The sequence below is a fragment of the Diabrotica virgifera genome, chromosome 1 (genome assembly GCF_917563875.1).
Source record: "Diabrotica virgifera virgifera chromosome 1, PGI_DIABVI_V3a".
Taxonomy (NCBI): Eukaryota; Metazoa; Arthropoda; class Insecta; order Coleoptera; family Chrysomelidae; genus Diabrotica; species Diabrotica virgifera.
Genome location: NC_065443.1, coordinates 45,278,424 through 45,306,268, shown reverse-complemented (window position 1 = coordinate 45,306,268; position 27,845 = coordinate 45,278,424). Strand labels below are relative to the sequence as shown.

General features: G+C 36.3%; 1 protein-coding gene across 1 annotated transcript in view; it reads right to left on the bottom strand.

Annotated features, from left to right (window-relative positions):
* The window catches only part of LOC114331334 (chitin deacetylase 1), a 128,142-nt gene extending 108,245 nt beyond the window's left edge, over positions 1-19,897 (bottom strand). The window contains exon 1 of the mRNA XM_028280862.2: positions 19,729-19,897. Within this exon, the coding sequence (XP_028136663.1) occupies positions 19,729-19,798 (70 nt within the window). The 5' untranslated portion in view covers positions 19,799-19,897. The remainder of the gene's footprint in view (positions 1-19,728) is intronic.
* Positions 19,898-27,845: the final 7,948 nt, after the last annotated feature.

The window sequence follows — 27,845 nt, the reverse complement described above, 5'->3', positions numbered from 1 at the left end:
GTTACTTCCAGTTTCTGCAGTGGTTTTTTTTTGCTTTTAGTTAACTACAACATGTGGCTTCTTCTGTTGAAGAAGCTAGTAGGGAAAATTAAAAAAATCTCCAGTCGTAAAAAAATTAAAACTAAATGAATTGGACAAAAAAGAACGTGGTAAAAAGGGCTGCACCAAAAACAAAATTTTGGAGAATTTGGAGGAAGAAGATAATAATGACGATGCGTGTCTATATTACAATTAACTATTTTCAAATTATAATGCGAAGGAAGGCTGGATAAAATGTGTGCCTTGCACCAAATGGGCTTATGACGCCTGTAGTGCCTATGATGATGTAGATGTAGATGTAGTTTTTATTTGTGACTTCTTTTCATAGATTTTCGATTTTTGTCAACTTACTTTTAATAAATATTTTATTTTTTGCCCATTAGTCTTTTTACATGGTAATTAAGTTACTACCCGGTTTTATCATACTGGTTGGACAAAACCGGGTATTTTGCAATATTTTCATAAAAATAAAAAAAAATACAATCTAAGAATATTTTTAAAAATTAACATTGGCATATCAAACTTAAGTCATTTGAGAATATTTCAATATGTAGCAAACATTTGCTACTCTCACATAGCAAAAGATACAGACGGTTTTTGCAGTGGTACCCGGTTTTGTCCAACTCTCCCCTACCTAAGCACAAAACACCCGGAAGATTACGAGGCATATAAAGAAAAAAGGAGAGAGGTTAAAATAGCGGTGAAATCAGGAAAGGAAAGGTCATGGGAGAGATTTGAACAAAAAATGACAAAAAATTATAGGGAAAACCAAAAACTCTTCTACGGCGCAATAAAACAACTCAGACAAAAGAAAGAGCACACGATGCCGAATATAAAAGACAAGAATGGAAACGTGTTAACAGAAGAAAAACAAATAATGGAAAGATCGAGAGTAGATAGACAACCTGCGTTCTGGCACATCCCCTAAATCGCAACCCTTAAATATTAATAAATGCCAAACGGCTTAACGTAGGATGACGTGTGACGTATCGTTGGAAAGGGGATGAAAAAGGGGGTTGAACGCAGTATGTGGCGTGCGCATCGGAATATGCCAAAAGGGCATTACGTCATATCTTCGTTTCTATTGGTCCGATTTTGACGTAAGAGGGCTCGTCGGAACGGGGAGGGGGTAACGAATAAGTTGAGACAAAAAACAAAGATGGCGGCAGTGCCAAAAGGGCATTACGTCATATCTTCTTTTCTATTGGTCCGATTTTGACGTAAGAGAGCTCGTTGGAACGTGGAGGGGGTAACGAATAAGTTGAGAAAAAAAACAAAGATGGCGGCAGTGCCAAAACGGCATTACAGCATATCTTTGTTGCTATTGGTCCGATTTTGACGTATGGGGTGTCAAATAAAAGCGGTGACGACACAGAAGCCAACTGTCAATTCTTCTTCTTCTTTTCGTTTGTCAATTCTTCTTCTTTTCCGTATAGTGCCTAACAGAACGTGACATTCGACATCTTTGTTGTCATTGGTCCGATTTTGACGTATGGGGTGTCAAATGAAAGCGGCGGAGACACAGAAGCCAACTGTCAATTCTTCTTCTTTTCCGTATAGTGCCTAAGAGAACGTGACATTTGACGTATGACGTGACATTTGGCGTAGGACGTGACATGAACGACGTGACATTTGACGCAGAACGTGACATTTGACGTAGGACGTGAATGACGTGAAATTCGACGCAGAACGTGACATTTGACGTAGATATGTGACATTCGACGTAGGACGTGAATGACGTGAAATTCGACGCAGAACGTGAATGACGTGACGTGTATGACGTGACATTTATGTGTGACGTGGCAAAGCGCTGACATTCGACGCAGAACGTGACATTTGACGTAGATATGTGACATTCGACGTAGGACGTGAATGACGTGAAATTCGACGCAGAACGTGAATGACGTGACGTGAATGACGTGACATGTGACGTAGGACGTAAATGACGTGACGTGAATGACGTGAAGTTCGAAGCAGAACGTGACATTTGAACGTGAATGACGTGACATTCGACTTGCTATCCTCTGCTGCGCTCTGCTACCGTCTGCTAATCTCTATTACCTTCTGCTCCGCTCTGCTACACTCTGCTGACCCCTTATACCGCTCTGTGATCGTCTGTGCCTTCTGTTAGCTTGTCTCTGATGACGTCTGTACGTCTCTGGTACCCTCTGCTAGCCTCTGTTATCCTCTGTGACCCTCTGCTACCCTCTGCTGCGCTCTGCTACCCTCTGCTGACCTCTGATAACCTCTGTTACACTCTCTAAAGTCAAAAAAATAAAAGACAACATATTTTATTAATATTATTTATTAACAATTATCCAAATCATTTACAACTTTATTGCTATAATACCATACATATTCATTCAAAGCTTGACTTAACAAAGTATCTGGAAAAATTCCACAAAACGCAGTTAAAGCGTGAAGTCGACTATATAAACTGTTACTCTTATGACAATTTTGCTGAATAAAGTATACAACATTTCTATAATACGAAAAAAACTGTAAATTGTCCAATAACGACACTCGTTGAGACACTAAATCAATGTTTGCTCTCAGGATCTGGCTTACATCATCTTCACATAAATAATATTCGATTCCATGTTTCTCGATAGTCAGGAACTTTACATTTTCCATTACCAATTGTCTTAGTTTGCAGAAATCACCACACTCAAATTCGATTGGATCATACTCATCGGAACAGGTGGGCAAAGGTGGTATGAAAAATTCTTCCATAATTTGTATAAACATCTCAATTAGGGTAGTCCACTCGAATGTGTTTAAACTGATTCTTGTACATTCACCATGTTGGTACAGAATAATGGATGGAGAAAACTGTCGAGCTGGAGATAGACCAATTTTTATGTGAAAACATCCTATTGGATAGGTAGTTTCCAATAGATAATATGGCTCATCTTTGGCAGCTTCTTCATATTTTTCCAGTACTCGATCTAATTCAGCGTCGTCGATAATTGTCTCTTCACTTTCGTATCCGCTATCTTGAGAAGCCATATTACTGCTGTTGCAACTGAATACACAAGTCGGTTGGAGAAACTCAAACTGAATGTGACGGATGGTTGCTGAGAGAATTTATACTTTTTCAATCCCCCACTCTTTGCGTGTAATTGTCAGCATTTTCTAAAAAATGTATGTCTACGCGGCGTATCGAAATATAGATCCTTAAACTACATCTGAACTAGTAATCCAACTGTTGTGTTTGCTATCCAATCCTAACCATTTAACATACATTTTATTGCCTTTTCGTCTAAGTACTTTTTCAACCAAGTAAATGTCGGGATTTTTTGTTTTCTGTAATTCTTCTTCGTAAAACCCGCCGCTAATCAGTGTACCTTGCATGTCTTCGAGCAAATACGTTATAGGATTCGTTATCTTAACTTGTACAATTTTAAATAATTCTGTAGTCCAATTGGGCGTGTAGGCCTTTTCAAAGAAATGTTTTGCCTTTGATATACGTACAATGTCGCCAACTTTAAATCTTCGTGGACCAGCAATCTTTAAATGACTATAACTTTTGTTTAAAATGGCTTTTTCGTTGGATTTGTTGACATGAGATGGCTTGTATCCTGTTTTACTGTGCTTTGTATTGTTGTATTCCTCAGTGACTGTAGGTAGTGCATCTAGCCATTTGTATGATCCATGTAAACTGAAATACTTGTACAACTTTGCTTTCAACGTTCTAATAACTCTTTCACAAATGGCAGCCTTCTTAACCGTGTAGGTGCTGTAATGATTAATTTCGTGTTTTTTCATTAAATTTTGAAATTTTCTGTTGTAAAATTCGGTTCCCTGATCAGATTGTAGGTTTTGCGGAACTCGTTGAGTATGGGCGAGAATATCCGAAAATGCCCGAGTAATTTCCTCACCTGTTTTGTTCTTTAGAGGGCGTGTCCAAACAAATTTTGAAAAACAATCAATTACAACTAGTATTAGTTTGTAATTTTTATTTTGGTGCGCATAAGGACGCATTTCAGCCAAATCCATCTGCCACAAGTCATCGATTCCTTTGATTATTGTTCGTCGACGAGGATAATTTTTTCGTGCTGGTTTATGCAACTCATACACCACCTGTTCCTTTTCTTTAGACATTTTTATAAACGACTTTCAATTGCTGTTAGGCGGGTATCTATATTCATCGAATGAAGGTTGTCTACTACATCCTGCAATGCCGCGTTCATTTCTTTTATCTTCTTTTCCATCTTCATATCGTATATCGCATGATGTGCAATGGTTTCTGCAGCCGATTTTATATTCTTATCCGTATCCTTTTTTAGTGTATTCAAATCATCTTTGAATATTTTTTGCAACTTTTGCTCGAGAAGTGGAACTGTGGTTTTATGAAGCTCTTTTCTTACTTCGTTTAGTTCCATGGTTAAATTCTTTATATCACGAGTTTTTTGCTGCAACAACTTATTTACATTATTCTCCGTATCCTTTTTTAGTGTATTCAAATCATTTTTCATTATTTTCTGCAACTTTTGCTCGAGAAGTGGAACTGTGGTTTTATGGAGCTCTTCTCTTACTTCATTTAGTCCGATGGCTAAGCCTTCTATCTCCCCAGTTTTTTTCATCAACAACTCACCATGTGTTTGAATTAATGGTGACTGTATGTTACGCAACTCATTTATTTGTGCATCGACGTATTTTTTCGTTGCAGCATCACCATTTTCTGATGGGTCCTTGACATTGCAAATTTTCACATTTTCGGCATTAATATTTCCGTCAGAAGTATGTGGAAATGTAACTCGCGTCACCTTTTGAGCGCTACCACCACCACCACGAGAATGATGACCGAATTTGTCGACACTCATAATGGAAATGATATTGTCATTCCCAGTTACTCTATTATATTAGCTTCTTTTAGTTCATTGATGATGGCTACAATTTCGTTGTCGAGAGATGTGTTGCCGGCGTCTTTCGAAGCCACCAAGAGTTGAAGACGCTCCACCAATTCATTTGGGTCGTCCCAGTAAATATATTCCCTAGGCAAATCATTGTATGTCAAACGAGAGTCATCGATAAGCCCTGATCCTTTGGAGGATGCAGCTGGCGAAGGTAGCTGTGGAGACGCTGATTGAGATGATGTTGAACGAGTTGGTAAACGACTATGAGGTGGTTGCATTAGTGCTGATGATGTAGTAGATCGAGTATTTATCTGTGACGGATTCTGTGATACCGTTAATGTAGACTGTGACAGATTCTGTGCTATCGTTGATGTAGACTGTGACCGTTTCTTTGCTGTCGTTGATGTAGATGCAGGTCTAAACAGTGGCTTAATAATATAATGATATTTGTCTCCACTTGAACCTTTAAGGCGGCCTATTGAATCCAGATGAACTTCGGTTTTCTCTAATAACGTTTTGTATAAATTTTTATCTTCTTCATTATAGTATTCAGGATCAGGATTATCATAGAAAATAAGGTGATATAGTCCAGGCGTCTCCTGCACCGATCCTCCTTGACCATTTTTGGCGTCATCCATAACCTCTATGGCACCGTCTTTGTTAAACTTTATTCGTCGTTTACCCCACGTCCAGCCCAACAAATCATTGTAAATAGGTCCATAGTTTTTATCGATTTTATCAGACTTCATCCAAAATTCTTTTATATACTCATGACTCATCGGAGGATATTGCTCCATATATTCGTTGAAAGCATCTTCAGAAATATTATCAGGATCAAACATTACTTGTTCGGTTTCGTTATCTTGCGATTGGTGTGTTTCTATGCTATCTTCATATTCTTCATCTTCTTCATCGTTGTTTTCAAACACATCTCCATCACTAATAAATGATACTGGTGGTGTTGGTGTACGATTTTCTGCTATATTCGGCTCTTTTTTTAGTCCTACTTCTTCCTTTTTCACATCTTCTTCTTTTTTAACTTGTCTAAACTTGTTATCGATAGCATGATGCAACGTTTTTGATGATTGCGCAATATCCTTGAGAGGTTTCGAGATTGGTTTAAAAAGTTTATTTAGTGACTCATCTTGTTCTGTCTTGCCTAATTTCAATGCCAAATATTTTTTGCGAATTGATCTAGCCAATTCGGCAATTTTCTTCTTGCGAATGGCAATGGCGACCGCATCATAAGACATCTTGTTGACGACTAAACAATACATCAACTTACAATTTTATATATTTATCAAATCCTTTGCGGTATCGGCCATTGTTAAGGGGAAAATCTTTCATAATGACCAAAGTACCATAGCGGTCTGTCGTCCAACATTCTGAACAGAGTTTTTTAAATTCATCAAACGACATGTCTGGCGATACGTGTTCATCAAATATATGCTTCAAATTTATCTCGTCCTGCTTGAATAATACAATCATGTTACAATTGTCTCTTATTAGCTGCTTCGGTATTTTTGAATATGTTTGACATAAATAAGCGGCATCAATATCTTTATGTCTGCACATGGAATAATACTCGCGAATCTTCTGTTGGCCATCACATGCAACATCGTCAAATAAAAAAATTGAGTTTGGTTGTGCTTCATCTGGACTGATAATTTCTTCATTGTCTTTGTATGGAAAGTACCCAACACCTTTGACTTGGGCTATTACATCTTGCAGTAGTTGGTATTTCGGTTGAAAAAGGGATTTCGAATAAACATAGACATTTTTGAATTTGGCGCCATTCGGATTAAATAAAAGTGATAGCATGACATTCGTTTTTCCGCACCCACTTGGACCGCAAATAATGGCTCTAAATGAGTTTGGTAGCAATTTACCATGTTTACTGACTGTCACTTTCTGGACAATGTCCAGATTATCAATTGGCAACGTCTGCTCTTGTTGAACGATCTTCATCGTGTGGCAAGTGTAGTACATAAGTACGGCAATATATTATAGATGTCATCACTTGCATGGCATCAGTCCAATGTTGGTCGTCGAAGGAGGAGGTCTCGTGAACTCTTTAATTAATAAACTGCCATTTGAGCTACATATTCCTGGCGGTTATCAGTACTGTGGACGTAAGTAACTTTGCGACAATTTTGTTGTGTTTTATAAGTAAAAAAAAATACGTTCTTTATAGCTGGAACAAAACTACAAAAACGTCTTGCACGTGGAGATCCAGGCATTAATCCATTAGACGCAGCGTGTAAACAACACGATATCGCTTACTCGCAACATTCATCTCTCGAAGAACGTCACAAGGCCGATAAGGAATTGGAAAATAGAGCCTGGGAGCGATTCAAGTCGAAAGACGCTAGCTTTGGTGAAAAAACTGCTGCCTTACTTGTAACCGGTGGAATGAAGACGAAAAGAAAATTGGGAATGGGATGTCAGTTACGTCGTGGAAGAAAGGGGCGTTACTCTTTCAATCGCGATGTTGTCTCAAAAATTGCAAAGTCCATGAAGAGAGGAGCATCGTTACACAATACTGCTTTGACTGCTGTACGAATTGCAAAATCCATAATCAAAAGACTTGGCGGCCGAAAAGAAATTGACGTTCCTCGCGTATTACCACTAAAATCTGGAGGTTTCCTACCACTCATACCTCTCTTTGCTGGTCTTTCGGCATTGGGGGCTTTAGCGGGTGGTGCTGCGGGGGTGGCAAAAACTGTGGTCGACGCAAAAAATGCCCAAAAGAAATTGGAAGAGGATATACGTCATAATAAGGCAATGGAACATATCGGTTCAGGCCTGTACCTACGTAAGAAACCCAGAGGCGGATTCGGCTTGTATTTGAAAAAAAACTTCCAATAAAGCTGCCCAATCGTCCGCTGTACGACTTGGACATTGCACATTACGCGAAAATACTTAACATACCACATTTTCGAGGAGTTTTCATGAATGACGCTCTGCCTAGAGACGGTCCTCGACAACGAGAATGTGCAATAGTTAACTTGGATGTGTCCGCGCATAACGGAACACATTGGGTAGCATATAGAAAGATAAACAACGACGTGGAATATTTCGATTCATTTGGTAATTTGAAGCCGACCAAAGAACTTGTGAAATATCTGGGTGCACGTGCCAGAATTTTCTACAATAATCACCAGTATCAAACTTACAATCAAATCGTTTGTGGGCATTTATGCTTAAAGTTTTTATATAATGGACAGTAGTAGATTGCTTATGTCCCATATGTTTCGCGAAAAATGTTTTACAGAATATAGTGAAGAAGAACTAAAACACATACCGCTAGAGTATATTATACGGACTGTTAGACCTTCAGAATTGTTAAGTGTATGGCATAAATTGCCTGGGGAATATCGAGGAGAATTTAACTTGCAGATACTACTTCCGTGCTTCGTACATTACAACAGACCAGATTGGAGGACTCACTGGGATGGACCACCCGATTCTCAAGCATCTTGTCATTTATGTAAACTTGCTTTAGAACAAATAAAAAATATGTGAAAAAAAAAATGGTGTTTATTCACCTATATATATAAATCTATTAATCTATCGACTTGAATCAGTCATCATGTCGCAGTTGTTGAGAGTAGTTAGTACCACTTATACATTTTCATTTCAACCACCCACACCAATCGTGTTGGATCCGAAAAAAGATTACGAAATAGCTCTTCGTGCCTTCCATTCCTACAACAGTATACCAAACATTGAAAATAACAAGTTTTATTACTGCAATGACAAAAACAAATGGCAAAACTTTGCTTTTCCCGATGGATGTTATGAAATTGCCGATATTGAAGAATACATACAAAAGAAACTGGGTGCTGACAATGAGCTTAAACCAGAATCGATATTTAGTCTAAAACCTAACCACAACACGTTGCAGTGTCAAATATTTAGCAAATATAGGATTTCGTTTAAGCAACCTGATAGCCTTGGTACAGTATTGGGATTTTCTCCGGCAATACTCAATCCTGGACGGATACATTCTTCGAATCTACCTGTTAGGATTATTAAAGTATCTAGCATACGCTTTGAATGTAACATTAGTACTGGAGCCTTCGACGGTAACAGACCTGCTCATACGATCTACGAATTTGTCATACAATCAAATCCTGGGTACGCAATTGACGAAACTCCTCACAATTTGTTGTATTTACCCGTTGTGTCGCAGCGTGAACTTACCAATATCACTGTCTTGGCTCTCGATCAAGAAGGACGACCTGTAAACTTTAGAGGAGAAGAGAGCACATTGGTGCTGGAACTTAGATCAAGAGGGAAATGGGACTAGTAATAAGGTCATCTACTGCTCAAAGGACACCATTAGTTGTGCAGCCGTCCAAGCGACAACATCATATTAAAAGAACACCATTAGTTGTGTCGAAGCGGAAACCTCTTACGTTCGCAAAAAAATTGTTTTTACAATCACTTGGTTTTAAACTAAAAAATTACAACAATGTATGAAAAACAAGAATGTTCAGACAACATCGTAATGCCTCCAATATTCGATATTTATCGTAAGCCAATGTTTGATGAGTCGATTCGAAAGGCCGAATACCGAACTTATGCACCATTCATCAAATCATTCAACTGTAATGATATTGTAGAATTTAGCATTAATCAAGTTGACTCGTTTTTTGCAATGAGCGAAACCTTGTTGTGCATTAAAGGATCACTCGTCGATAAAGAAGGATCTGGCGTAGTCAAACTAGCCAACAATGTGGGTGCTTTTCTTTTCGATTCGTGTACGTACAGCGAAAGCGCACGGGAGATGGAAACAGTGCGGGATCCTGGTATCGTAAGTGCTGTACGTGCCATGACGTGTTACAATCAAGAAGATTCCCATTATATGGTTATGGCGGGTTGGAATTACCCTAATGATCCCATTCTACACGATGCAGATAATTCATTCAACATACAGATACCTCTTAAGCATATTTTTAACATTTTCAACGATTATCCAATGATTACGTGTGGTCGTCAAACAATAAGACTAGTTCGAGCTCGAAACGACAACGATTGTTTAATTATTACTGATGAAACTACAAAAGCAAAGATTAACATCACCAACATTGAACTCAGAGTGAAGCACATATTTCCAAATGACGAAATTAAACTAGAACTAATGAAGTCCATTCAACAAGATCAACCTATAGTTATTCCATTTAGAAAGTGGGAATTGCACGAATTGCCTACCATTACCAAAGGGGCTAGGCGTGAAGTTTGGGCCGTTAAAACTAGCACATCAGTTGAAAGACCACGTTATGTCATTGTTTTCTTTCAAACAGGCAAACGTAACACGATTACAGCTGATCCTACCTTATTTGACAATGTTAGCATCCAAAGTATTAGATTATCCTTAAATGGAGAATATTGGCCAAACGAGAGAATGCAGTTGGATTTCAGCAAAACTGACTACAACGAGGCCTATTTCAACTATACCGAATTTTATCCCAGCTACGTACATTCCCAACAAAAGCGACCTCTACTCGATTTCTCAGCTTTTAAGAATCGTGCATTGTTCGTCATCGACTGTTCAAAACAAGAAGAAAGCATGAAAGCATCCACTGTTGACGTAAAACTCGATATTGAAGCACATAATGGTTTTCCCGAAAATACCAAGGCCTACTGCATTATAATTCACGACTGCGTAATGGAGTACTACCCACTTACCGAAATTGTAAAAAGTCTAAATTAGACGCATAAAGTGTCAGTAGTACAAGAGCAGTCATCATGAGAGTAGCATTCGTAGATATTCAGGGATTCGCTGTGGACGGGTGGTTTGTTCCCAAAGAACTTACCATCGAAATAGGTTTTAAACGAAGTCATTATATCTTTTTACCTCCGAAACCATTCGATGCGCTAAGTAATGATGATAAGAAGACAGCATCATACGTGGAGAAAAAACTGCTTGGCATTCGATATTCTGATGGAGCAGTAGAATTGTCCAAAATAAATGAAATACTAGAAACCAAGTTGTTGTATGCAGCCGATTACATATACGTTCGAGGAGAACAAAAAGCAGAATTTTTAAGCAAGAAATGTCACATTTTTGGAGTTTTTCCCCTTATTATTGATGTTTGCAAGTTTGATGGCACGCCTCTTGCTACTGGAAACGTTGGTCCTGCTACAAACCCCTGTCACGCCGTTGGACTATTTTCGTGTACAGAAAGAAATGTGGATCGTCTACGTCACTGGTTTTCTTATACAATATTACCATTGTAATTTTTCTATGTATAAATAAATATTTTTAGAGAGAGATTTTTGCTTTTTTATTTAAACACCTTATTTACTGATCAAGTCTTATATTACATGAAGATTCAAATTTTCTCTTTACAATTTCAAACATAATTTTTATAATTAAGATAAATATAGATGCTAATATTACACAAGACATTGCAAAGACATTGTCTATTTCACTTTTCACATACTCGCTGGTGTTGTTGCTGGCACCCATGGTGTAGGCTGAATACGTCTCAATGGATATGTAGCTTGTGGTAGTTTTCTAAAAGCGTAAAGACCTTGCTGCTGCTGCTGTAAATTCAACTCTTCAGGCTTCCACGTTTTGTCCTCAATATGCAGACTATCGAAATGTCTTTTAATTTGTTTTATATCCTCATATGATTTAATATCTTTATTTAACTGATTAAGTTTAGTTTGAAATTCCATAACCCTATGTATGTACTCGGTGGGATTCATATCAATACTGAACATGTTCAGTGTCACAATGTCTCATAAATGCCACGTTCTGCGTCAAATGTCGGACGGAAAACTGAACAATGTCACATATCTACGTCAAATGTCACGTTCTGCGTCGAATGTCAGCGCTTTGCCACGTCACACATAAATGTCACGTCATACACGTCACGTCATTCACGTTCTGCGTCGAATTTCACGTCATTCACGTCCTACGTCGAATGTCACATATCTACGTCAAATGTCACGTTCTGCGTCGAATTTCACGTCATTCACGTCCTACGTCAAATGTCACGTTCTGCGTCAAATGTCACGTCGTTCATGTCACGTCCTACGCCAAATGTCACGTCATACGTCAAATGTCACGTTCTCTTAGGCACTATACGGAAAAGAAGAAGAATTGACAGTTGGCTTCTGTGTCTCCGCCGCTTTCATTTGACACCCCATACGTCAAAATCGGACCAATGACAACAAAGATGTCGAATGTCACGTTCTGTTAGGCACTATACGGAAAAGAAGAAGAATTGACAAACGAAAAGAAGAAGAAGAATTGACAGTTGGCTTCTGTGTCGTCACCGCTTTTATTTGACACTCCATACGTCAAAATCGGACCAATAGCAACAAAGATATGCTGTAATGCAGTTTTGGCACTGCCGCCATCTTTGTTTTTTGTCTCAACTTATTCGTTACCCCCTCCACGTTCCAACGAGCCCTCTTACGTCAAAATCGGACCAATAGAAAAGAAGATATGACGTAATGCCCTTTTGGCACTGCCGCCATCTTTGTTTTTTGTCTCAACTTATTCGTTACCCCCTCCCCGTTCCGACGAGCCCTCTTACGTCAAAATCGGACCAATAGAAACGAAGATATGACGTAATGCCCTTTTGGCATATTCCGATGCGCACGCCACATACTGCGTTCAACCCCCTTTTTCATCCCCTTTCCAACGATACGTCACACGTCATCCTACGTTAAGCCGTTTGGCATTTATTAATATTTAAGGGTTGCGATTTAGGGGATGTGCCAGAACGCAGGTTGTCTATCTACTATCGAGAGAACATTTCAAAGAGCTAACTCATGCAGACACGAACAACATAGGGGAGATACAAGAAAGGAATGAAGAACAACAAGTGGAATCCATAACAAGGGAGGAATTGGGGAAAGCAATAGAAAGAGTAAAATTGAGCAAAGCACCAGGCAAGGATCATATCACCCCGGAAATGATAAAATTCATGGGGATAGAGGGAATGGTTAGCATGAAAGAACTAATGAATGATATCATAAATAGAGAAGAATTACCAAAGGACTGGAAGAAAGACATATTACCAATACACAAAAAGGGAGACAAGAGAAACTGTAATAATTACCGAGGTATCACCATATCAAGTATCCCTGGGAAGGTATTTGCAAGAATAATAGGGACAAGAATAAAAACCCTAATAGAAACAACTATGGAAGACACACAGTGTGGATTCAGGAAGGACAGAAGCACCCAAGACCTAATATTCACATTAAGACAAGTAAGTGAGAAGGTAATCAAGAAGAATAGAGAAATACATATGTGCTTCATTGACCTGGAAAAGGCGTTTGGGAGAATCCGAAGAAAGGACGTATGGAAAACACTAAAAGAAAGGGCAGTCGACAGACACATAATAGAAGTAATAAAGGATATGTACAAAAATAATACAAATACAGTAAGAACCAATAACGAGGAATCCAGAGAATTTACTACAAGTCAAGGCGTCAAACAGGGATGCGTACTGAGTCCACTGCTATTCTCAGTGGTACTGGATGAACCGATAAAGAAAGCCAAGAGAAGAATGAGAAAAGTAACATTAGAAACTGGCAAATGAAACGGACTCAACTATCGGAGCTACTATTTGCAGACGACATGGTATTGATAGCAGAAAACAGAGAAGACTTACAGAACAATCTTGAAATCCTAGAAGAAGAACTATCAAACATAAATATAAAAATTAATACAGAGAAAACAAAAACCATGATAATTTCAAATACGAGGAAGACACACGCAATAGAATTAGACGGGAAACAACTAGAGCAAGTGGAATATTTTAAATACCTAGGAGTAATAATCGAATCAAATGGTAAACAAGACATGGAAATAAACGAGAGAATGGGACGAACAGGAAGCTTATTTAACGCTATGAAAACAACATTTTTGGGGAAAAAAGAGATACCAGAGAAAGTAAAAAGGGCAGTTGTTAAATCAGTAGTTAGACCAACAATCATGTATAGCAGCGAGACATGGACATTGACGGGGAGACAAAAATCCAGAGTCGATGCTATGGAAATGAGGTTCCTGAGGAAAATAGCAAAGACAAAATACGAAACGAAACAATTAGACAAAACCTAAAACTAGAACCAATCAATGAAAAAATAGTGGAGGGACAACTTAGATGGTTCGGGCACGTGTGTAGAATATCGAATGAGAGGCTAACAAAACGAGGGTTGCAAACGAGAGTGCAGGGGAAAAACAAAAGAGGAAGATCAAGAGTTATGTGGGTAGATGAAATCAGGAAAGAAGTCGAGAAGAAGGGATTGACATTGGAAAGTGCAAGATACCTAACGCAAGATCGGAAAGCATGGAGACTACAATGTCAAACTCAACTCCACCAGCCTTACACCTAAAGGTAGAAAGGCTTAGGACTAAGTAATAAGTAAGTATTTAGGACATGAAATTAGAATAGGAAAAGACAATCAAACTTGTGAGATCCAGAGTCGTATAGACTTGGGATGGGCAGCATTTGGCAAGATACGACATATTCTAAAAGGAGCGTTACCGATTTGCTTGAAGAAAAAAGTTTACAACCAATGCATACTGCCGGTAAAACATATGGTTCCGAAACCATAACTTTGAAAAACTAAGAAAATTAAAAAAATATAGAATGACCAGTAGAGGACAAAATACTAAATGAACTCCTAAAATATGGAGGACCAGATCTGACCAAACAACCATTAAAATTAATCCAAAAAATTACAGAACAAAATTGAATAACACGAGAATTGAGATCAAGCATCCTAATATTTCTCTTTAAACATGGAGACAAATCGGACCCAGAAAATTTTAGAGGAATCAACTGATTTAACACAACACTAAAATTAACAACCAAAGTGATAATAAATAAACTTAATGAAATTATAAGATTAATAGAACAACAATTGTGGGTAGCGAGTAGGAACTCTTTAAATTATTGAAGATAGTCCTATCAGGGAAAATGAATCAATCCCTGCCCCTCGCAGATTACGGGGGTTTCCTGATCCGGGAAACTAGTACCTGTTTAGGGTCCCTTGTCCAGGGTTACGGATGAAGTCCACAACGGCAGACATGGCGGAGAAGCGGAGCTTCGGTACGGTGTGGATGGCGGAAGTGGCAACCTTCGATTATAGAGGTAATATAGAATCAAAACCGTAGCGTCTGATCCAGAATGGACGGCTACGAACAGTGTCTGACCCAGAGTGGGCGGGTGATATAAAACTCACCAACCCGTCTAGCCAGCGTGGTGTTTTAAGGCTACTCATCCTTCCAACTACATAGAAATGGCGAATACTAAAACGAACGGATATGGTCCCCAGGTGGGTATGGTATGTTATGCCAAGTCCCACACCCAGAAAAGGGTCTGCCTCGTGGAATCTGGGGGAGGCAAGAATTCGCTTGGTACACACAAAATGCACATCGGAACATATAACATCAGAACGATGAGGACAGAAGATAACCTAGAAGAGTTGCAAGAAGAACTTAAGACCATAAAATGGGACGTAGTAGGCTTATGCGAGACAAGGCTTAAAGGCAAAGAAACGACTCTACTAAAATCAGGGCACACTTTGTACCAATACAATTCAGAAAATAACAAAGGTATAGGAGGCGTAGGCTTTTTGGTACATAAAAGTATTGAAAACTTGGTAACTAAATTCCAAGCGATTTCTAATAGAGTTATCTATCTGGTAATAAAACTAAATTGTAGATACAGCATTCAAATAATCCATTGTTATGCGCCAACTTCTTCTGTAGATGATGAAGAGGTAGAACAACTTTATGAAGACATTACAAGAGCCAGAAACCTAGAGAAAACATATTACGTAATAATTACGGGAGATTTCAACGCTAAAATAGGAAAGAACGAAAATATCAACGACAACGAATATATTGGAAATTTTGGACTGGGAAGTAGAAATCACAGGGGAGATATGCTCGCAAATTTCCTCAGCAAAGAAAAGCTATTCTGCTTAAACACATTCTACAAGAAAAAGATGCAGAGAAAATGGACGTGGCACAGCCCAGACGGCAAAGTAAAAAATGAAATTGACTTTATACTCTCTAACTTCAAAAACATTGCTAAAGATGTTACTGTACTAAATTCTGTCGACACTGGTAGTGACCATCGATTAGTTAGGGTGCGAATAGAAGTGAATACGAAATTCGATAGAAGAAAATTATTAACACAGGATAAATTACCAAACATAGAAGCACTCCAAGTGAATCAAGAGGAATATCAAAGTGAACTAAAAAAGAAACTAGGACCTTTACCAGTATTCAACACGAAAGATATAAATGAAATAACACAAAAATTAACGAATGACATAACATCAACTACAAAAAAGAGAAAAACGAAACTTAAACAAACAACACTGGATTTAATGAAAGAAAGAAGAAGAACATCTAAAGAATCAATAAAGTTAAAAAGAGCATAAGGTCAGACTTGCGGGCTTATAAAACAAAACAAATATTGCAAACCATCGAAAACAATAGAAACATGAGAGTATTGAAATCAAATGTAACTAAAGGAAAATCGAAGTTAACTAAAATCAAAAACCAACAGGGGAATACGGTGACGGAAAAAACTCAAATAATCAAGGAAATACAAACGTTCTACAAGAATCTTTATACATCCACTATACAGAACCCCGGAACAGACCATAGAACAATTCTAAACGTCGGCTCGGAAACTCTCCCTAAAATAACTTCTTCGGAAATTAGACATGCCTTACAGCAAATGAAGAATAAAAAAGCTCCTGGCGAGGATCATATAATGTCTGAAATGTTAAAAATGGGTGGCAACACCGTTGTAGAGGTTGTGGAAGTCTTGCTGAATAGGTGTCTAATAGAGAAAAGAATACCCAATCTGTGGGAAAACGCCGAAATAATACTTTTACACAAGAAAGGAGACACTACTAATATTGAAAACTGCAGGCCTATAAGTTTGTTGTCACATTTATACAAATTGCTAACAAAAATAATAACCAACCGCATAACACAAAAACTTGATTTATATCAACCGGTTGAACAGGCGGGATTTCGAAAAGGGTTTGGTACTAACGATCACTTACAAACCATCAGAACACTGGTATAAAAAACCACAGAATATAATGTACCCTTACATATGGCATTTATTGACTATTGACTTTCACAAGGCTTTCGATAGTATTGAAACCTGGTCCTTTTTGGTCAGCCCTAAGGGATGCTCGAATAGACTCACGGTACACTACACTCATTAAAAACATTTATGAACAGGCCACATTCCACATCAAAATCAATGAAGACCAAAAAACCGAAAAAATACGCCTTGGTAAAGGTATTAGACAAGGTGATACTATTTCACCAAAACTTTTTACCTTAGCATTGGAAAATGTATTCAAACAGCTCGACTGGGAGGAAAAAGGTCTAAACATTGATGGTGTACGTTTGAGTCATTTGAGGTTTGCGGACGACATAGTATTATTCAGTACAGATATCAAGGAACTGGAGCAAATGATGGAGGAACCAAACCAGCAATCAAATAAAATAGGTCTCAAAATGAATCTTCAGAAAACAAAAATAATGAGTAATGTACAAACTAATCTTGTTATTGACAACTTCAGTCTTGAAAATGTAGACCACTATATATATCTTGGACATACCATTAAAATCGGCAAAGAAAACCAAATAGGCGAAATAAAAAGACGCATACAATTGTCTTGGGTAGCTTTCGGCAAGTTAAGCTTTATCTTGAAGAATAGAGATATACCAATGTGTCTAAAACGTAGAGTTTATGACAAATGTATCTTGCCTGTAACTACATATGGACTGGAGACCATGGCCTTTACAAAGAAAACCTTAGAGCAGCTCAGTACAACTCAAAGAGCGATGGAGAGGGCCATGCTAGGGATTAGTTTGAGAGACAAAATTCCAAATATCGACATTCGTGAAAGAACAAAGATTACTGATGTCGCAGAACGTATAGCAAGGCTCAAGTGGCAATGGGTCGGACATGTTGCCCGAGATAATCCCGAAAAATGGACACAGAGACTAACAAACTGAAGACCAAGAGAGAACAGGCGAGGAGTAGGCAGACCGCAGAAGAGGTGGTCAGATGATATCAAACAAGTCGCGGGCAAACAGTGGATGAGAATTGCCAAGAGTAGAAATCGATGGAAGCAAATGGAAAAGGCCTATGTCCAGCAGTGGACGAACACAGGCTGAAGAAGAAGAAGAAGAAGAACAATAAGGTTTTAGATCGGGAATAGGTATCAAGCACCGACGCTGTATTTAGAATGAGGCAATTGAAAGATAAATCATTAGGATGCAACAAATCGGCTATTTATGATTCGGAGACCTTAAGAAGGCATTTGACAAGGTCAAATTAAAGGACGCTATCCACTTATTGTACGCAATAGAGATAGCCCTAGCAATAATGAAAACGATCGAAAATATCTACCAGAACAACACAATAAAAATAAAAATAAGCAACTAAATAATTGCAACTAGCAATGGCATAAGACAGAGGGATTCTCTGAGTCCTCTATTTTTCAACCTCATCATGGATGAAATAACAAAAAAATAAAAACTAAAAAGGATGCCAAATGGGAGAAAAACAACTTAAAATAATCTGCCATGCAGAAACCGTAATACTAATCTCTTAAAGTGAAGATCATTTTCAACGTATGCTGCATCAATTTAATATAACAGCCAGAAAATTTAACATCCTAATTTTCCAAAAAAGACAAAATGCATTGTTATCACAGCAAATTCACTAAGATGTAAATTAGAGCTGGGGGTCAGACATAATAGAACAAATGATGGAGTTTCAATATCTAGGCATCAAACGATCTAGCTGAGAAATAAAATATCGGTAAAAAATGAAAGGCAGAATTTACAAAACAGTCATCTTACTAAAAATGACATACGCCGCAGAAACACGACCTGACATAGACATATAGACATAGACCTGACATATAAAAATATTGCTAGAAACAACACAGATGAAAACACTTAGAAGAATCTATGGTAAGGCACTATGGGACAGAGCTAGAAATACAGATAGGTATACGACGGAGATGCAAGGTGGAGAAGGTCTAGGTAAGGAATAGAAGAGTATCGTATAATGAAATAATCGTTTAAGCCGAATGACAACAAATAGAGCAGTAAACACGGAGAGAGTCGGTTTCCAAATATTAAGACGATCAGTGGGAAGACCACGAAAACGATTGAATGACAACTTAATGGAGGCAAATTAAAAAACAGACAGAGTCAAGAGAATAAGATGTTCTGCTTCACATGTCTTCTCCATTTCGAAGTTTGCCTATTTTCATTATTATTTACTGTTGAATACAGTTGAGTGAAATAGTTTGTTGGAATTGCAGCCAAATCGCTCTAATTTTTTCTTCTCTATGCACTTCTTTTTCGCACTATTTTTTCATCAATACTTTACAACTGACATCTATCTACTCTTATTCCATAATATCTAACATTATAGTTTTCAACTTTGATTTGATTTTTTTTTTTTTTTGTTTTCAAGACATCTGTTATACCTACATAGGTTGTATTGCAGTCAATTGTATTGTACATATTGTTGATGATTTTGATTAGAAAAGAATAGAGAGAAATTTATATTGAAAATATGGAAGAGAAATGTTTAAATAAGCTCAATTTTACCGTCTGCCTTTTGCATAGACTAGTGAAGATCATGCTAAATGATTAGGCAAGTACACACTTATTGTAATATCAATTATATACTTTAAATTACCAAGAATTAAAAAACTTTTATTCATTGCGTTTTGTAAAATAAAACTAAAAATGTTTATTTTTAGATGCAGAAATGCCGAAATATGAACTCACCTGTCTTCTCACTGAAACACAGCACGAAAATCACAAAGATTGATAAAAAGTTGCGGAGAGTCATTGTCATATTCTACTGTGACGAACAATATCACTGCACACGAAGTCGTCAACAACTACACCAACTGAGACACTACTTTCTTCTTAGGCAGTGCGCTGCCTTCCTCCTTGGTCAGTTTATTGGTTGCGAGACTTTCTTCGCCATATCTATGGGTCAAGGAGATATACCGGTTTCTACAGGGTGTTCAGAATGTTGTTTGCGGTTGGAATTTTAATTTTATTTTTTGTTCTTTCGTTAGATTTAGTACTTTCAGTATTTAATGCTGCTCACGTACTCTAGACCGTAGGTAAAGTATCTTGTGGAAAAATGCTATTATAGCTACTTATGTACGCATATTTTAAACAGGATAATATATTACAAGAAGAATTTAAAAAGATTAGTGACATTAATAGGAATATAGGAAAATATCTGAAATATAGGTTTATATAAGAAATTAGAAAATCAACAAATATTTTTTTAAACAAAGAAGATGTGAAAGAGAGAACGAGGTGTTTAAATATATACAGGGTGAGTTTTTAGTGCGGGATCGGTCGATAACTCCATTATGGTATAAAATATCGAGAAAAGTTATTAAAAAAAAATTTAGGCAGTGATATTCTCCACGCTTGGAAAATATGTCTATTTCTACAGGGTGATCAGTAACTGCGTGGTATATCAAACATATAATTTTTTAAATGGGACACCCTATATATTTTTTCATATTTATATTCCCCTCATAATTCTTGTTCATATAATATATGGTTTTGCATTACTATACAGAGTATTTAACAAGTTATGACCATTTTTATTTCGAAATCACTATGAGATTAACACCCTGTATATAAAGAAGTAATTCGTAGACAATAATTTGTTTTATGTAATAAGATAAAAAATATACTGTAGTTTTTAAATTAATTCCAATTCACATCATTGACGAATATTTGTATACAGGGTGAACTACAAAACCAAATTACGATTTTCTCTATTTTTTTAAATGGATCACCCTATATTTTATTTTTCAACATTATTGTATTTAATATACTCTTTCGTTTTTATATAGCATTCCCTATATCTAAACTGATTACTTTCCGAGATATTTTTAGTTTTCTTCAAATTTCGGGAATACATTCAATTTTTCTAGTAGAAATAAGTTAGTATTCAGTGATAATTAAACGAAATTATTTTTTAAGATAAAAAACTAACACAAAATATAAACCATAGCAATATGCAGTGAATATACCAATAAATGTGATATTAAGAAATTATCATATTTCCCTAATATACAAGAATCGTAAAATTCTTACAAAAAAAATTTGTATTGTATATAATAATATAACAAGATTATTTTTATTCAATAAATAACTTACATGAAACATAAATCAAAACAATATACAACTGATGTAACAGTTTTTAGATTGGTATATCAACAGCATTCTAAGCCAAGAATTTTTTAGTAGAACATTCATTTTTATAAGGACTTTTAAACTACAAAACAAAATTACGATTTTCTCAATTTTTTTTAATAGATAACCCTATATTTTATTTTTTTTTTTTTGAAATATTGTATTTATGATACTCTTTCATTTTTATATAGCATCTCCTATACCTAAACTTATTAGTTTCTGAGATATTTTTAGTTTTCTTCATTTGCTGGGAATACATTTAATTCTTATAAATATAAATAACTTAACAAATAAGTATTATGTAATAATATAACAAATATTTTCATTCAATAAATAACTAACAAAAAAAATAATAAACCATAACAAAATTTAATGAATGTACCAATTAATATGATGTTAAGGATATAAGTCTAAAGTAAATGTTGAAAATGACCACATTCAACGTCTATGCAATTTTGTAACCGATATTCAAATGACCGAGCCACATTTCTAACATTTTTGTAAGTCAATATTATTAAAAGCTTCTTTTATTCTATTTTTCATATCATCAAGCGTTGTTGGATGCTTCTGGTATACAAGGTTTTTTATATAGCCCCACGTGAAAAAAATCAATTTTGGAAGAACTGGAGCACCGTCGTATAAAAACCTCAACCGTCAAAAAATGTGGACCAATCACATAATCTCTAACAATATCACCTTAAACATTTATAGATCACCTAGTTTGACTGTTAACAAAGTAGGGATTTCTTGATGCATATTAATGAAATTTAATATGAAAATTATTTTATTAACCCTGGAAGATCACACCTATTTTTTTTACATAAACCTCACACATGAGTGTCAGATACCCAATGATTTGTTGTGAAGAAATAAAAAAAAGTAAATATTTTATGATTGCCAGCGACTCTCTAATCACTATTGAATACATACGAATAATTAAATCAATAATTTTATTTTCTCTCTCTTAATTGTAGTAACACAAAAGAACAAAATATTAAAAATACCTAAAAATAATTAAAAAACATTTTCTAAAAAACCGGAAACATAATTCAAAATATTTTAATTTAATTTAACAACAAAATGGTCTTTCTAACTAAAATATAATACCTTTTGATTATAGAACTCATATTCGTTCTTAGCCAGGTATTTCAGTTTCACTCATTTTAGTAACTACACTCATAAGACAGTGTGGCTCTATGCTCCATGCATTATGCTTTATAGCAAGCCGAGCATGCACGCTTTGCGTTTCCATCTTTGCCTTTGCAGAAATAACACCTAGTTTTCTTTACTAAATTTGTGGGATGTTGTGTTGTTAGGTCATTAACTTGAACGCACACTTGATCGCAAACCTCACACATGGGTGCTACATACCCTAGCCTGTATTCAATAAATTCTCGTGATTGGAAATATTGCTCAAATGAGACCGCAGCTACACATCCGTCCTTGGCAGACTAGAGACTGAATTTACATAAAGCAGCATTACCATTGAAATGCAGCTGCGCAAGCTACATGCAGTTAAGTGTCGCGATGGGTATCTCACACCCAAGTGTGAGCTTCCAGGGTTAATAACTGCGGGTCACAATCTGTAATTAGGAATGTGTTACTAAAAACTTCTTGGCTTAAAATTCTGTTGATATAATAATCTAAAGACTATTAAATTAGTTGTATATTGTTTTGATTTACGTTTTGTGTGAGTTGTTTATTAAATAAAAATAATCTTGTAATTTTATTATACACAAGATACCTATATTTTTTTGTAGGAATTGTATGATTCTTGTATATTAGGGAAATATGATAATTCCTTAATATCACATTTATTGATAAATTCATTGCATATTGCTATGGTTTATATTTTGTGTTAGTTATTTATTGAATAAAAATAATTTTGTTTAATTATCATTCAATACCAACTTATTTCTACTAGAAAAATTGAATGTATTCCCGAAAGTTGAAGAAAACTAAAAATATCTCCGAAAGTAATAAGTTTAGATATAGGGAATGCTATATAAAAATGAAAGAGTATAATAAATACAATATTTTTGAAAAATAAAATATAGGGTGATCCATTTAAAAAAATAGAGAAAATCATAATCTGCTTTTGTAGTTCACCCTGTATACAAACATTCGTCAATGATTTCAATTGGACTTAATTTAAAAACTACAGTATATTGTTTATCTTACTACATAAAACAAATTTTACTTCTTTATATACAGGGTGTTAATCTCATAGAGATTTCGAAAAAAAAATGGTCATAACTTGTTAAATACTCTGTATAGTAATGCAAAACCCTATATTATATGAACAAGAATTATGAGGAGAATATAAATATGAAAAAATATATAGGGTGTCCCATTTAAAAAATTATATGTTTGATATACCACGCTGTTATTGATCACCCTGTAGAAATGGACATATTTTCCAAGCGTGGAGAATATCATTGCCTACATTTTTTCTAAATAACTTTTTTCGATATTCTATACCGTAATGGAATTATCGACCGATCCCGCACTAAAAACTCACCCTGTATGTTGTAGTCGAACCCCGAAGTTCCGGCATTCCTAGGTTTGACTAGTCAATCCTCAGATCCGCCTAACGGTCTTAGTGAAACCCCGAAATAAATACAATTTTCGGCCTTTGAAGTGTTTTTAGTCAAACCTAGGAGGGGAAAAACTTTTCAGTCAAACGTTGAGTAAAAAAATAATCTGTTTCGGACTTTCGCCTAGGAAATCCTAGAAGCCACTGAAATGCTCGGTCAAACGTGATCTGTACTGTAGGGGAGAGTGTTCCACAGTGAAACCTTTTAGTTAACGATTACGGCTTTAGTTTTTAATATTTTTTAAATATTTTTGGGGCAAAAGGAAGTTCCATTCCTAGACAATGTAAGTAGCAATTAAAATGTTTAAAAACATTTTTTGTTTTGTCATGATGGTTTTGTTTTGTTTGAAGATGTATATGGTCCACAGTGAAACAAACGTGTTTCACTGTGGACCATCGATGTTTCAGTCTGCCCCATATTTCGTTTACACGTTTTATTTTGGGTTTACCTATTTTAAAATACAATTTTTTAGGGCCAGAAATAGAATACGGAAGACTGCAATGGGTCTAACATCTGCAGATAAAATGCAGAATGCTGTAAATATGGTTAATGAAGGTTTAAGTTTAAAATAGGTGTCGGAGTGTTGGAGATGACAAGAGTCCCTTACGTGACCCGTTTTCGCTATGCCAAAAGACAAAGAGAGAATCCCCTTGAAAAAATTAGACTTACCCCTAACTACAATTGCAGACAGATCTTAATATAGATCAAGAAAAGGAGCTAGTCCATTATGTTTTAAATCTGCCAAAAATGGGTTTCGGTTTGACGGTAACGGAATGTAGAAAATTAGCTTACGATATGGCTGTAAGAAATTAAATACGGATTCCTGAAAACTGGATAAAAAAAGAAAAAAGCAGGTTTGGAATTGTTCAGAGGGTTGAGAAAGCGCCATCCTAGTATTAGTATTCGTTCACCTGAGGGCTGCAGTCTATCACGAATGACATCATTCAATCCACATAACGTACAGCCGTTCTTCAATAAGCTGGAGACAGTTTATTGGCGATGTGAACATTTTTCTAATGGTTCAAGGGTCTAAAATTTGGACGAAACCTCAACGACAACAGTTCAGAATCCGAAAAAAATAATTGCTGGAAGAGGAATTATAAATGTACAAGCGGAGAAAGAGGACAAAACGTAACTACATGCTGTATTATTAACGCCCTTGATACTGCAATGCCTCCAGTCATGATTTTCCCGCGGAAAAATTATACAACTCGTATGATTAATGGAGCTCCTCATGGTACGCTAGGCCTCGCTACCACTTCAGGATGGATGTGTTCCAAGATATTTCCACAAGTTCTGGATCACTTTATTAAATTTACCTTATCCAGTAAAGAAAACTCGACGCTCTTTATCATGGAAAACCTTCTTCTTCTTCTTCTTCAAGTGGTTCGCTACGGAGGTCGGCAATCATCATAGCTATTCGGACTTTGGAGACGGCTGCTCTGAAAAGTTCGTTTGATGTACATCCGTGCCATTCTGCGTCTTCCTATGCGTCTTTTTCCTTGAATCTTTCCTTGCACAATGAGTTGGAGCAATTTGTATCTCTCTCCACGTGTAATATGTCCAAGATATTCCAAGTTTATGGTTTTGATTGTATTTAAGACTTCCATTTCTTTATTCATCTTTCTTAGAACCTCTTTGTTTGTGACGTGTTCTGTCCATGATATTTTCAGAATTCTTCTATATACCCACATCTCGAATGATTCCAGTTTTTTCATTGATGCCGTATTCAAGGTCCAAGCTTCCATTCCGTAAAACAGAGTCGAGAAAACGTAGCACCTAGCCAACCTTACTCTTAGCTCTAGCCTTAGATCTTTTGTGCAGAGCACTTTTCTCGTTTTGTTAAAATTCGCTCTAGCCTTTTCTATTCTAATTTTAATCTCCTGGAAGTAATCATTTGTGGAGTTGATCATTGTTCCAAGATATGCATATTGGTCTACTTGTTCGACATTGGTTCTGTTTATGAGGAGATTCTCGTTATTTCTTTGAGTTTTAGATATTGTCATAAATTTTGTCTTCTTGATGTTCATTGTTAGACCGTATTCTTGGCTATATATCGCTATTCTGTTAACCAGTCTCTGAAGATCTTCAATATTTTCGGCTAAGACGACAGTGTCATCCGCATATCTAATGTTGTTAATGGGAACTCCGTTAACCTTTATTCCAGCTGTTTCACCCTCAAGAGCTCTTTTTAGAATCTCTTCCTAGTAGGCATTAACGAGAACTGGCGACAATACGCATCCCTTTCTCACCCCACGTCTAATTTCACATGGACAACCATGAAAGTCATATTTCACTAGCTACGGTTGACAAAGCTAGGGAAAACGGTATTACAATTCTAACACTACCGCCCCATTGTAGTCATAGGCTACAACCGCTGGATGTGAGTGTTTTCTCATCTTTTAAGGCTCATTATAAATACCGCGATACCCATGACCATTTACCAAATTGCAGAATGTGTTGGAATTGCTTTTGATCGTTCGATGACGCCAAGTAATATTAAATCAGGTTTTCAAAGAAGTGGAATCTTTCCTCTAGATAAAAATGTATTTAATGAGAATGATTTTTTGAGTTCAGCTGTCACAGATCGACTCTCTATAGACGAAAACGAAGCTTCCACTTCTCAAGGGAATAATTGTGAAGTAAGTGAAAGGACTGGAGTTATAGAACATCCAATGCGGTCATTACACAAAAAGAAGTAGGATTTGTTTCTCCCGAACAATTCAGAGGTTACCCTAAAGCTTCCGCACGAAAAGGTAAAATAACTAGAAGAAAGGGAAAATCATGATTGCGACCGATACTCCCGAAAAAACTAGGAAGAAAAGGAAAAAACTAAAAAAAACCTACACTTAAAGCTGTCGAAAATGCTAAGCGCAAACTTGTCGATTCCTCTGAGGATGAAGAAGAAAATGAAGACATAATGTCTCTTGAATCATAAACGGAGAGCTGGATACCTGAAGTAAATCCAAATGGATTTGAAGATCTTGGTGCGCTCCCCAGAAGCTGGAGACTTTGTATTGGTGCAATTTAAAATAATAGAAAAAATAAAAAACTGTTTATTACGTTGCAATCGTCTTGGAAGGAACCTGCGATAAAAAACAAGATATTGAAGTAGAATTTTATAGAAAACACAAAAATAGACGACATATTTGTTTTACCGAAAGTTCCTGACATTGCAGTATATAGTTCCTGAAAGCGACATTAAAATGATCTTGCAAAAACCTAATCAGCATGGCAGAACAAAAAGACAAGCGGATATGATTTCATTTGAACTTAGCTTCAGCAATATTGAAGTTCGTTAGCGCAACACCAATTTAACGGTTACGCCAAAGTTTAATTGGTATCTTTTCATTTTTGTGTTGTGAAAAATAAATACCTATTATTGTTAATTGTTTGTTTATGCTGTTTCAGTGTACCCCACTACTGTTCCACAGTGAAACAAAAAACGCTTTTTTTAAATTGGTCAAACAAAACAAAACAAAACAAAAATAACAAACAAAAATGTTGGGAAACAAAAATAAAAAAAATGTTTCACTGTGGAATACTCTCCCCTACTCATGTACCGTACACTGCCACATTCGATAAAAAAGGTTTTCGGAGAGAGGAAGAGTTAGAAAACGCTATCAATTTGTCTGGTGAGAAGCAAAACGATAAGTACTGATGATACTATTAAGTGGAAACTTCAAGCCCGAAACCGATAAACCCACTAGTCACACAAGAGCATATTATAATGGAGAGGTGGTACAAACATTTTAAAGGAGTGCTAAATGCAGACAAATGTATCGAAGGGAGAAAGAAAACCAATCTCGAGACTACTAAAAATATTAGATAAAAAGATTCAAAAGATGAAATACTAAACATTACTGCATAAAATTATCTTCCTCCTCCTCTATCTTTTCTTCTTCGTAAGGATGTAGTGGCGCCATCTAATTTGTTTAAATATTTTTCTGTCCAATTACCTCTCTCCTGTACGTGTTGTTTTGCTTCGGAGAATGAGTAACCAGTCATGTTCTTTATTTGGTCCGACCACCGTGCTAAAGATTTTCCTCTGGATCTTTTACCCGCTACGTTTCCTTC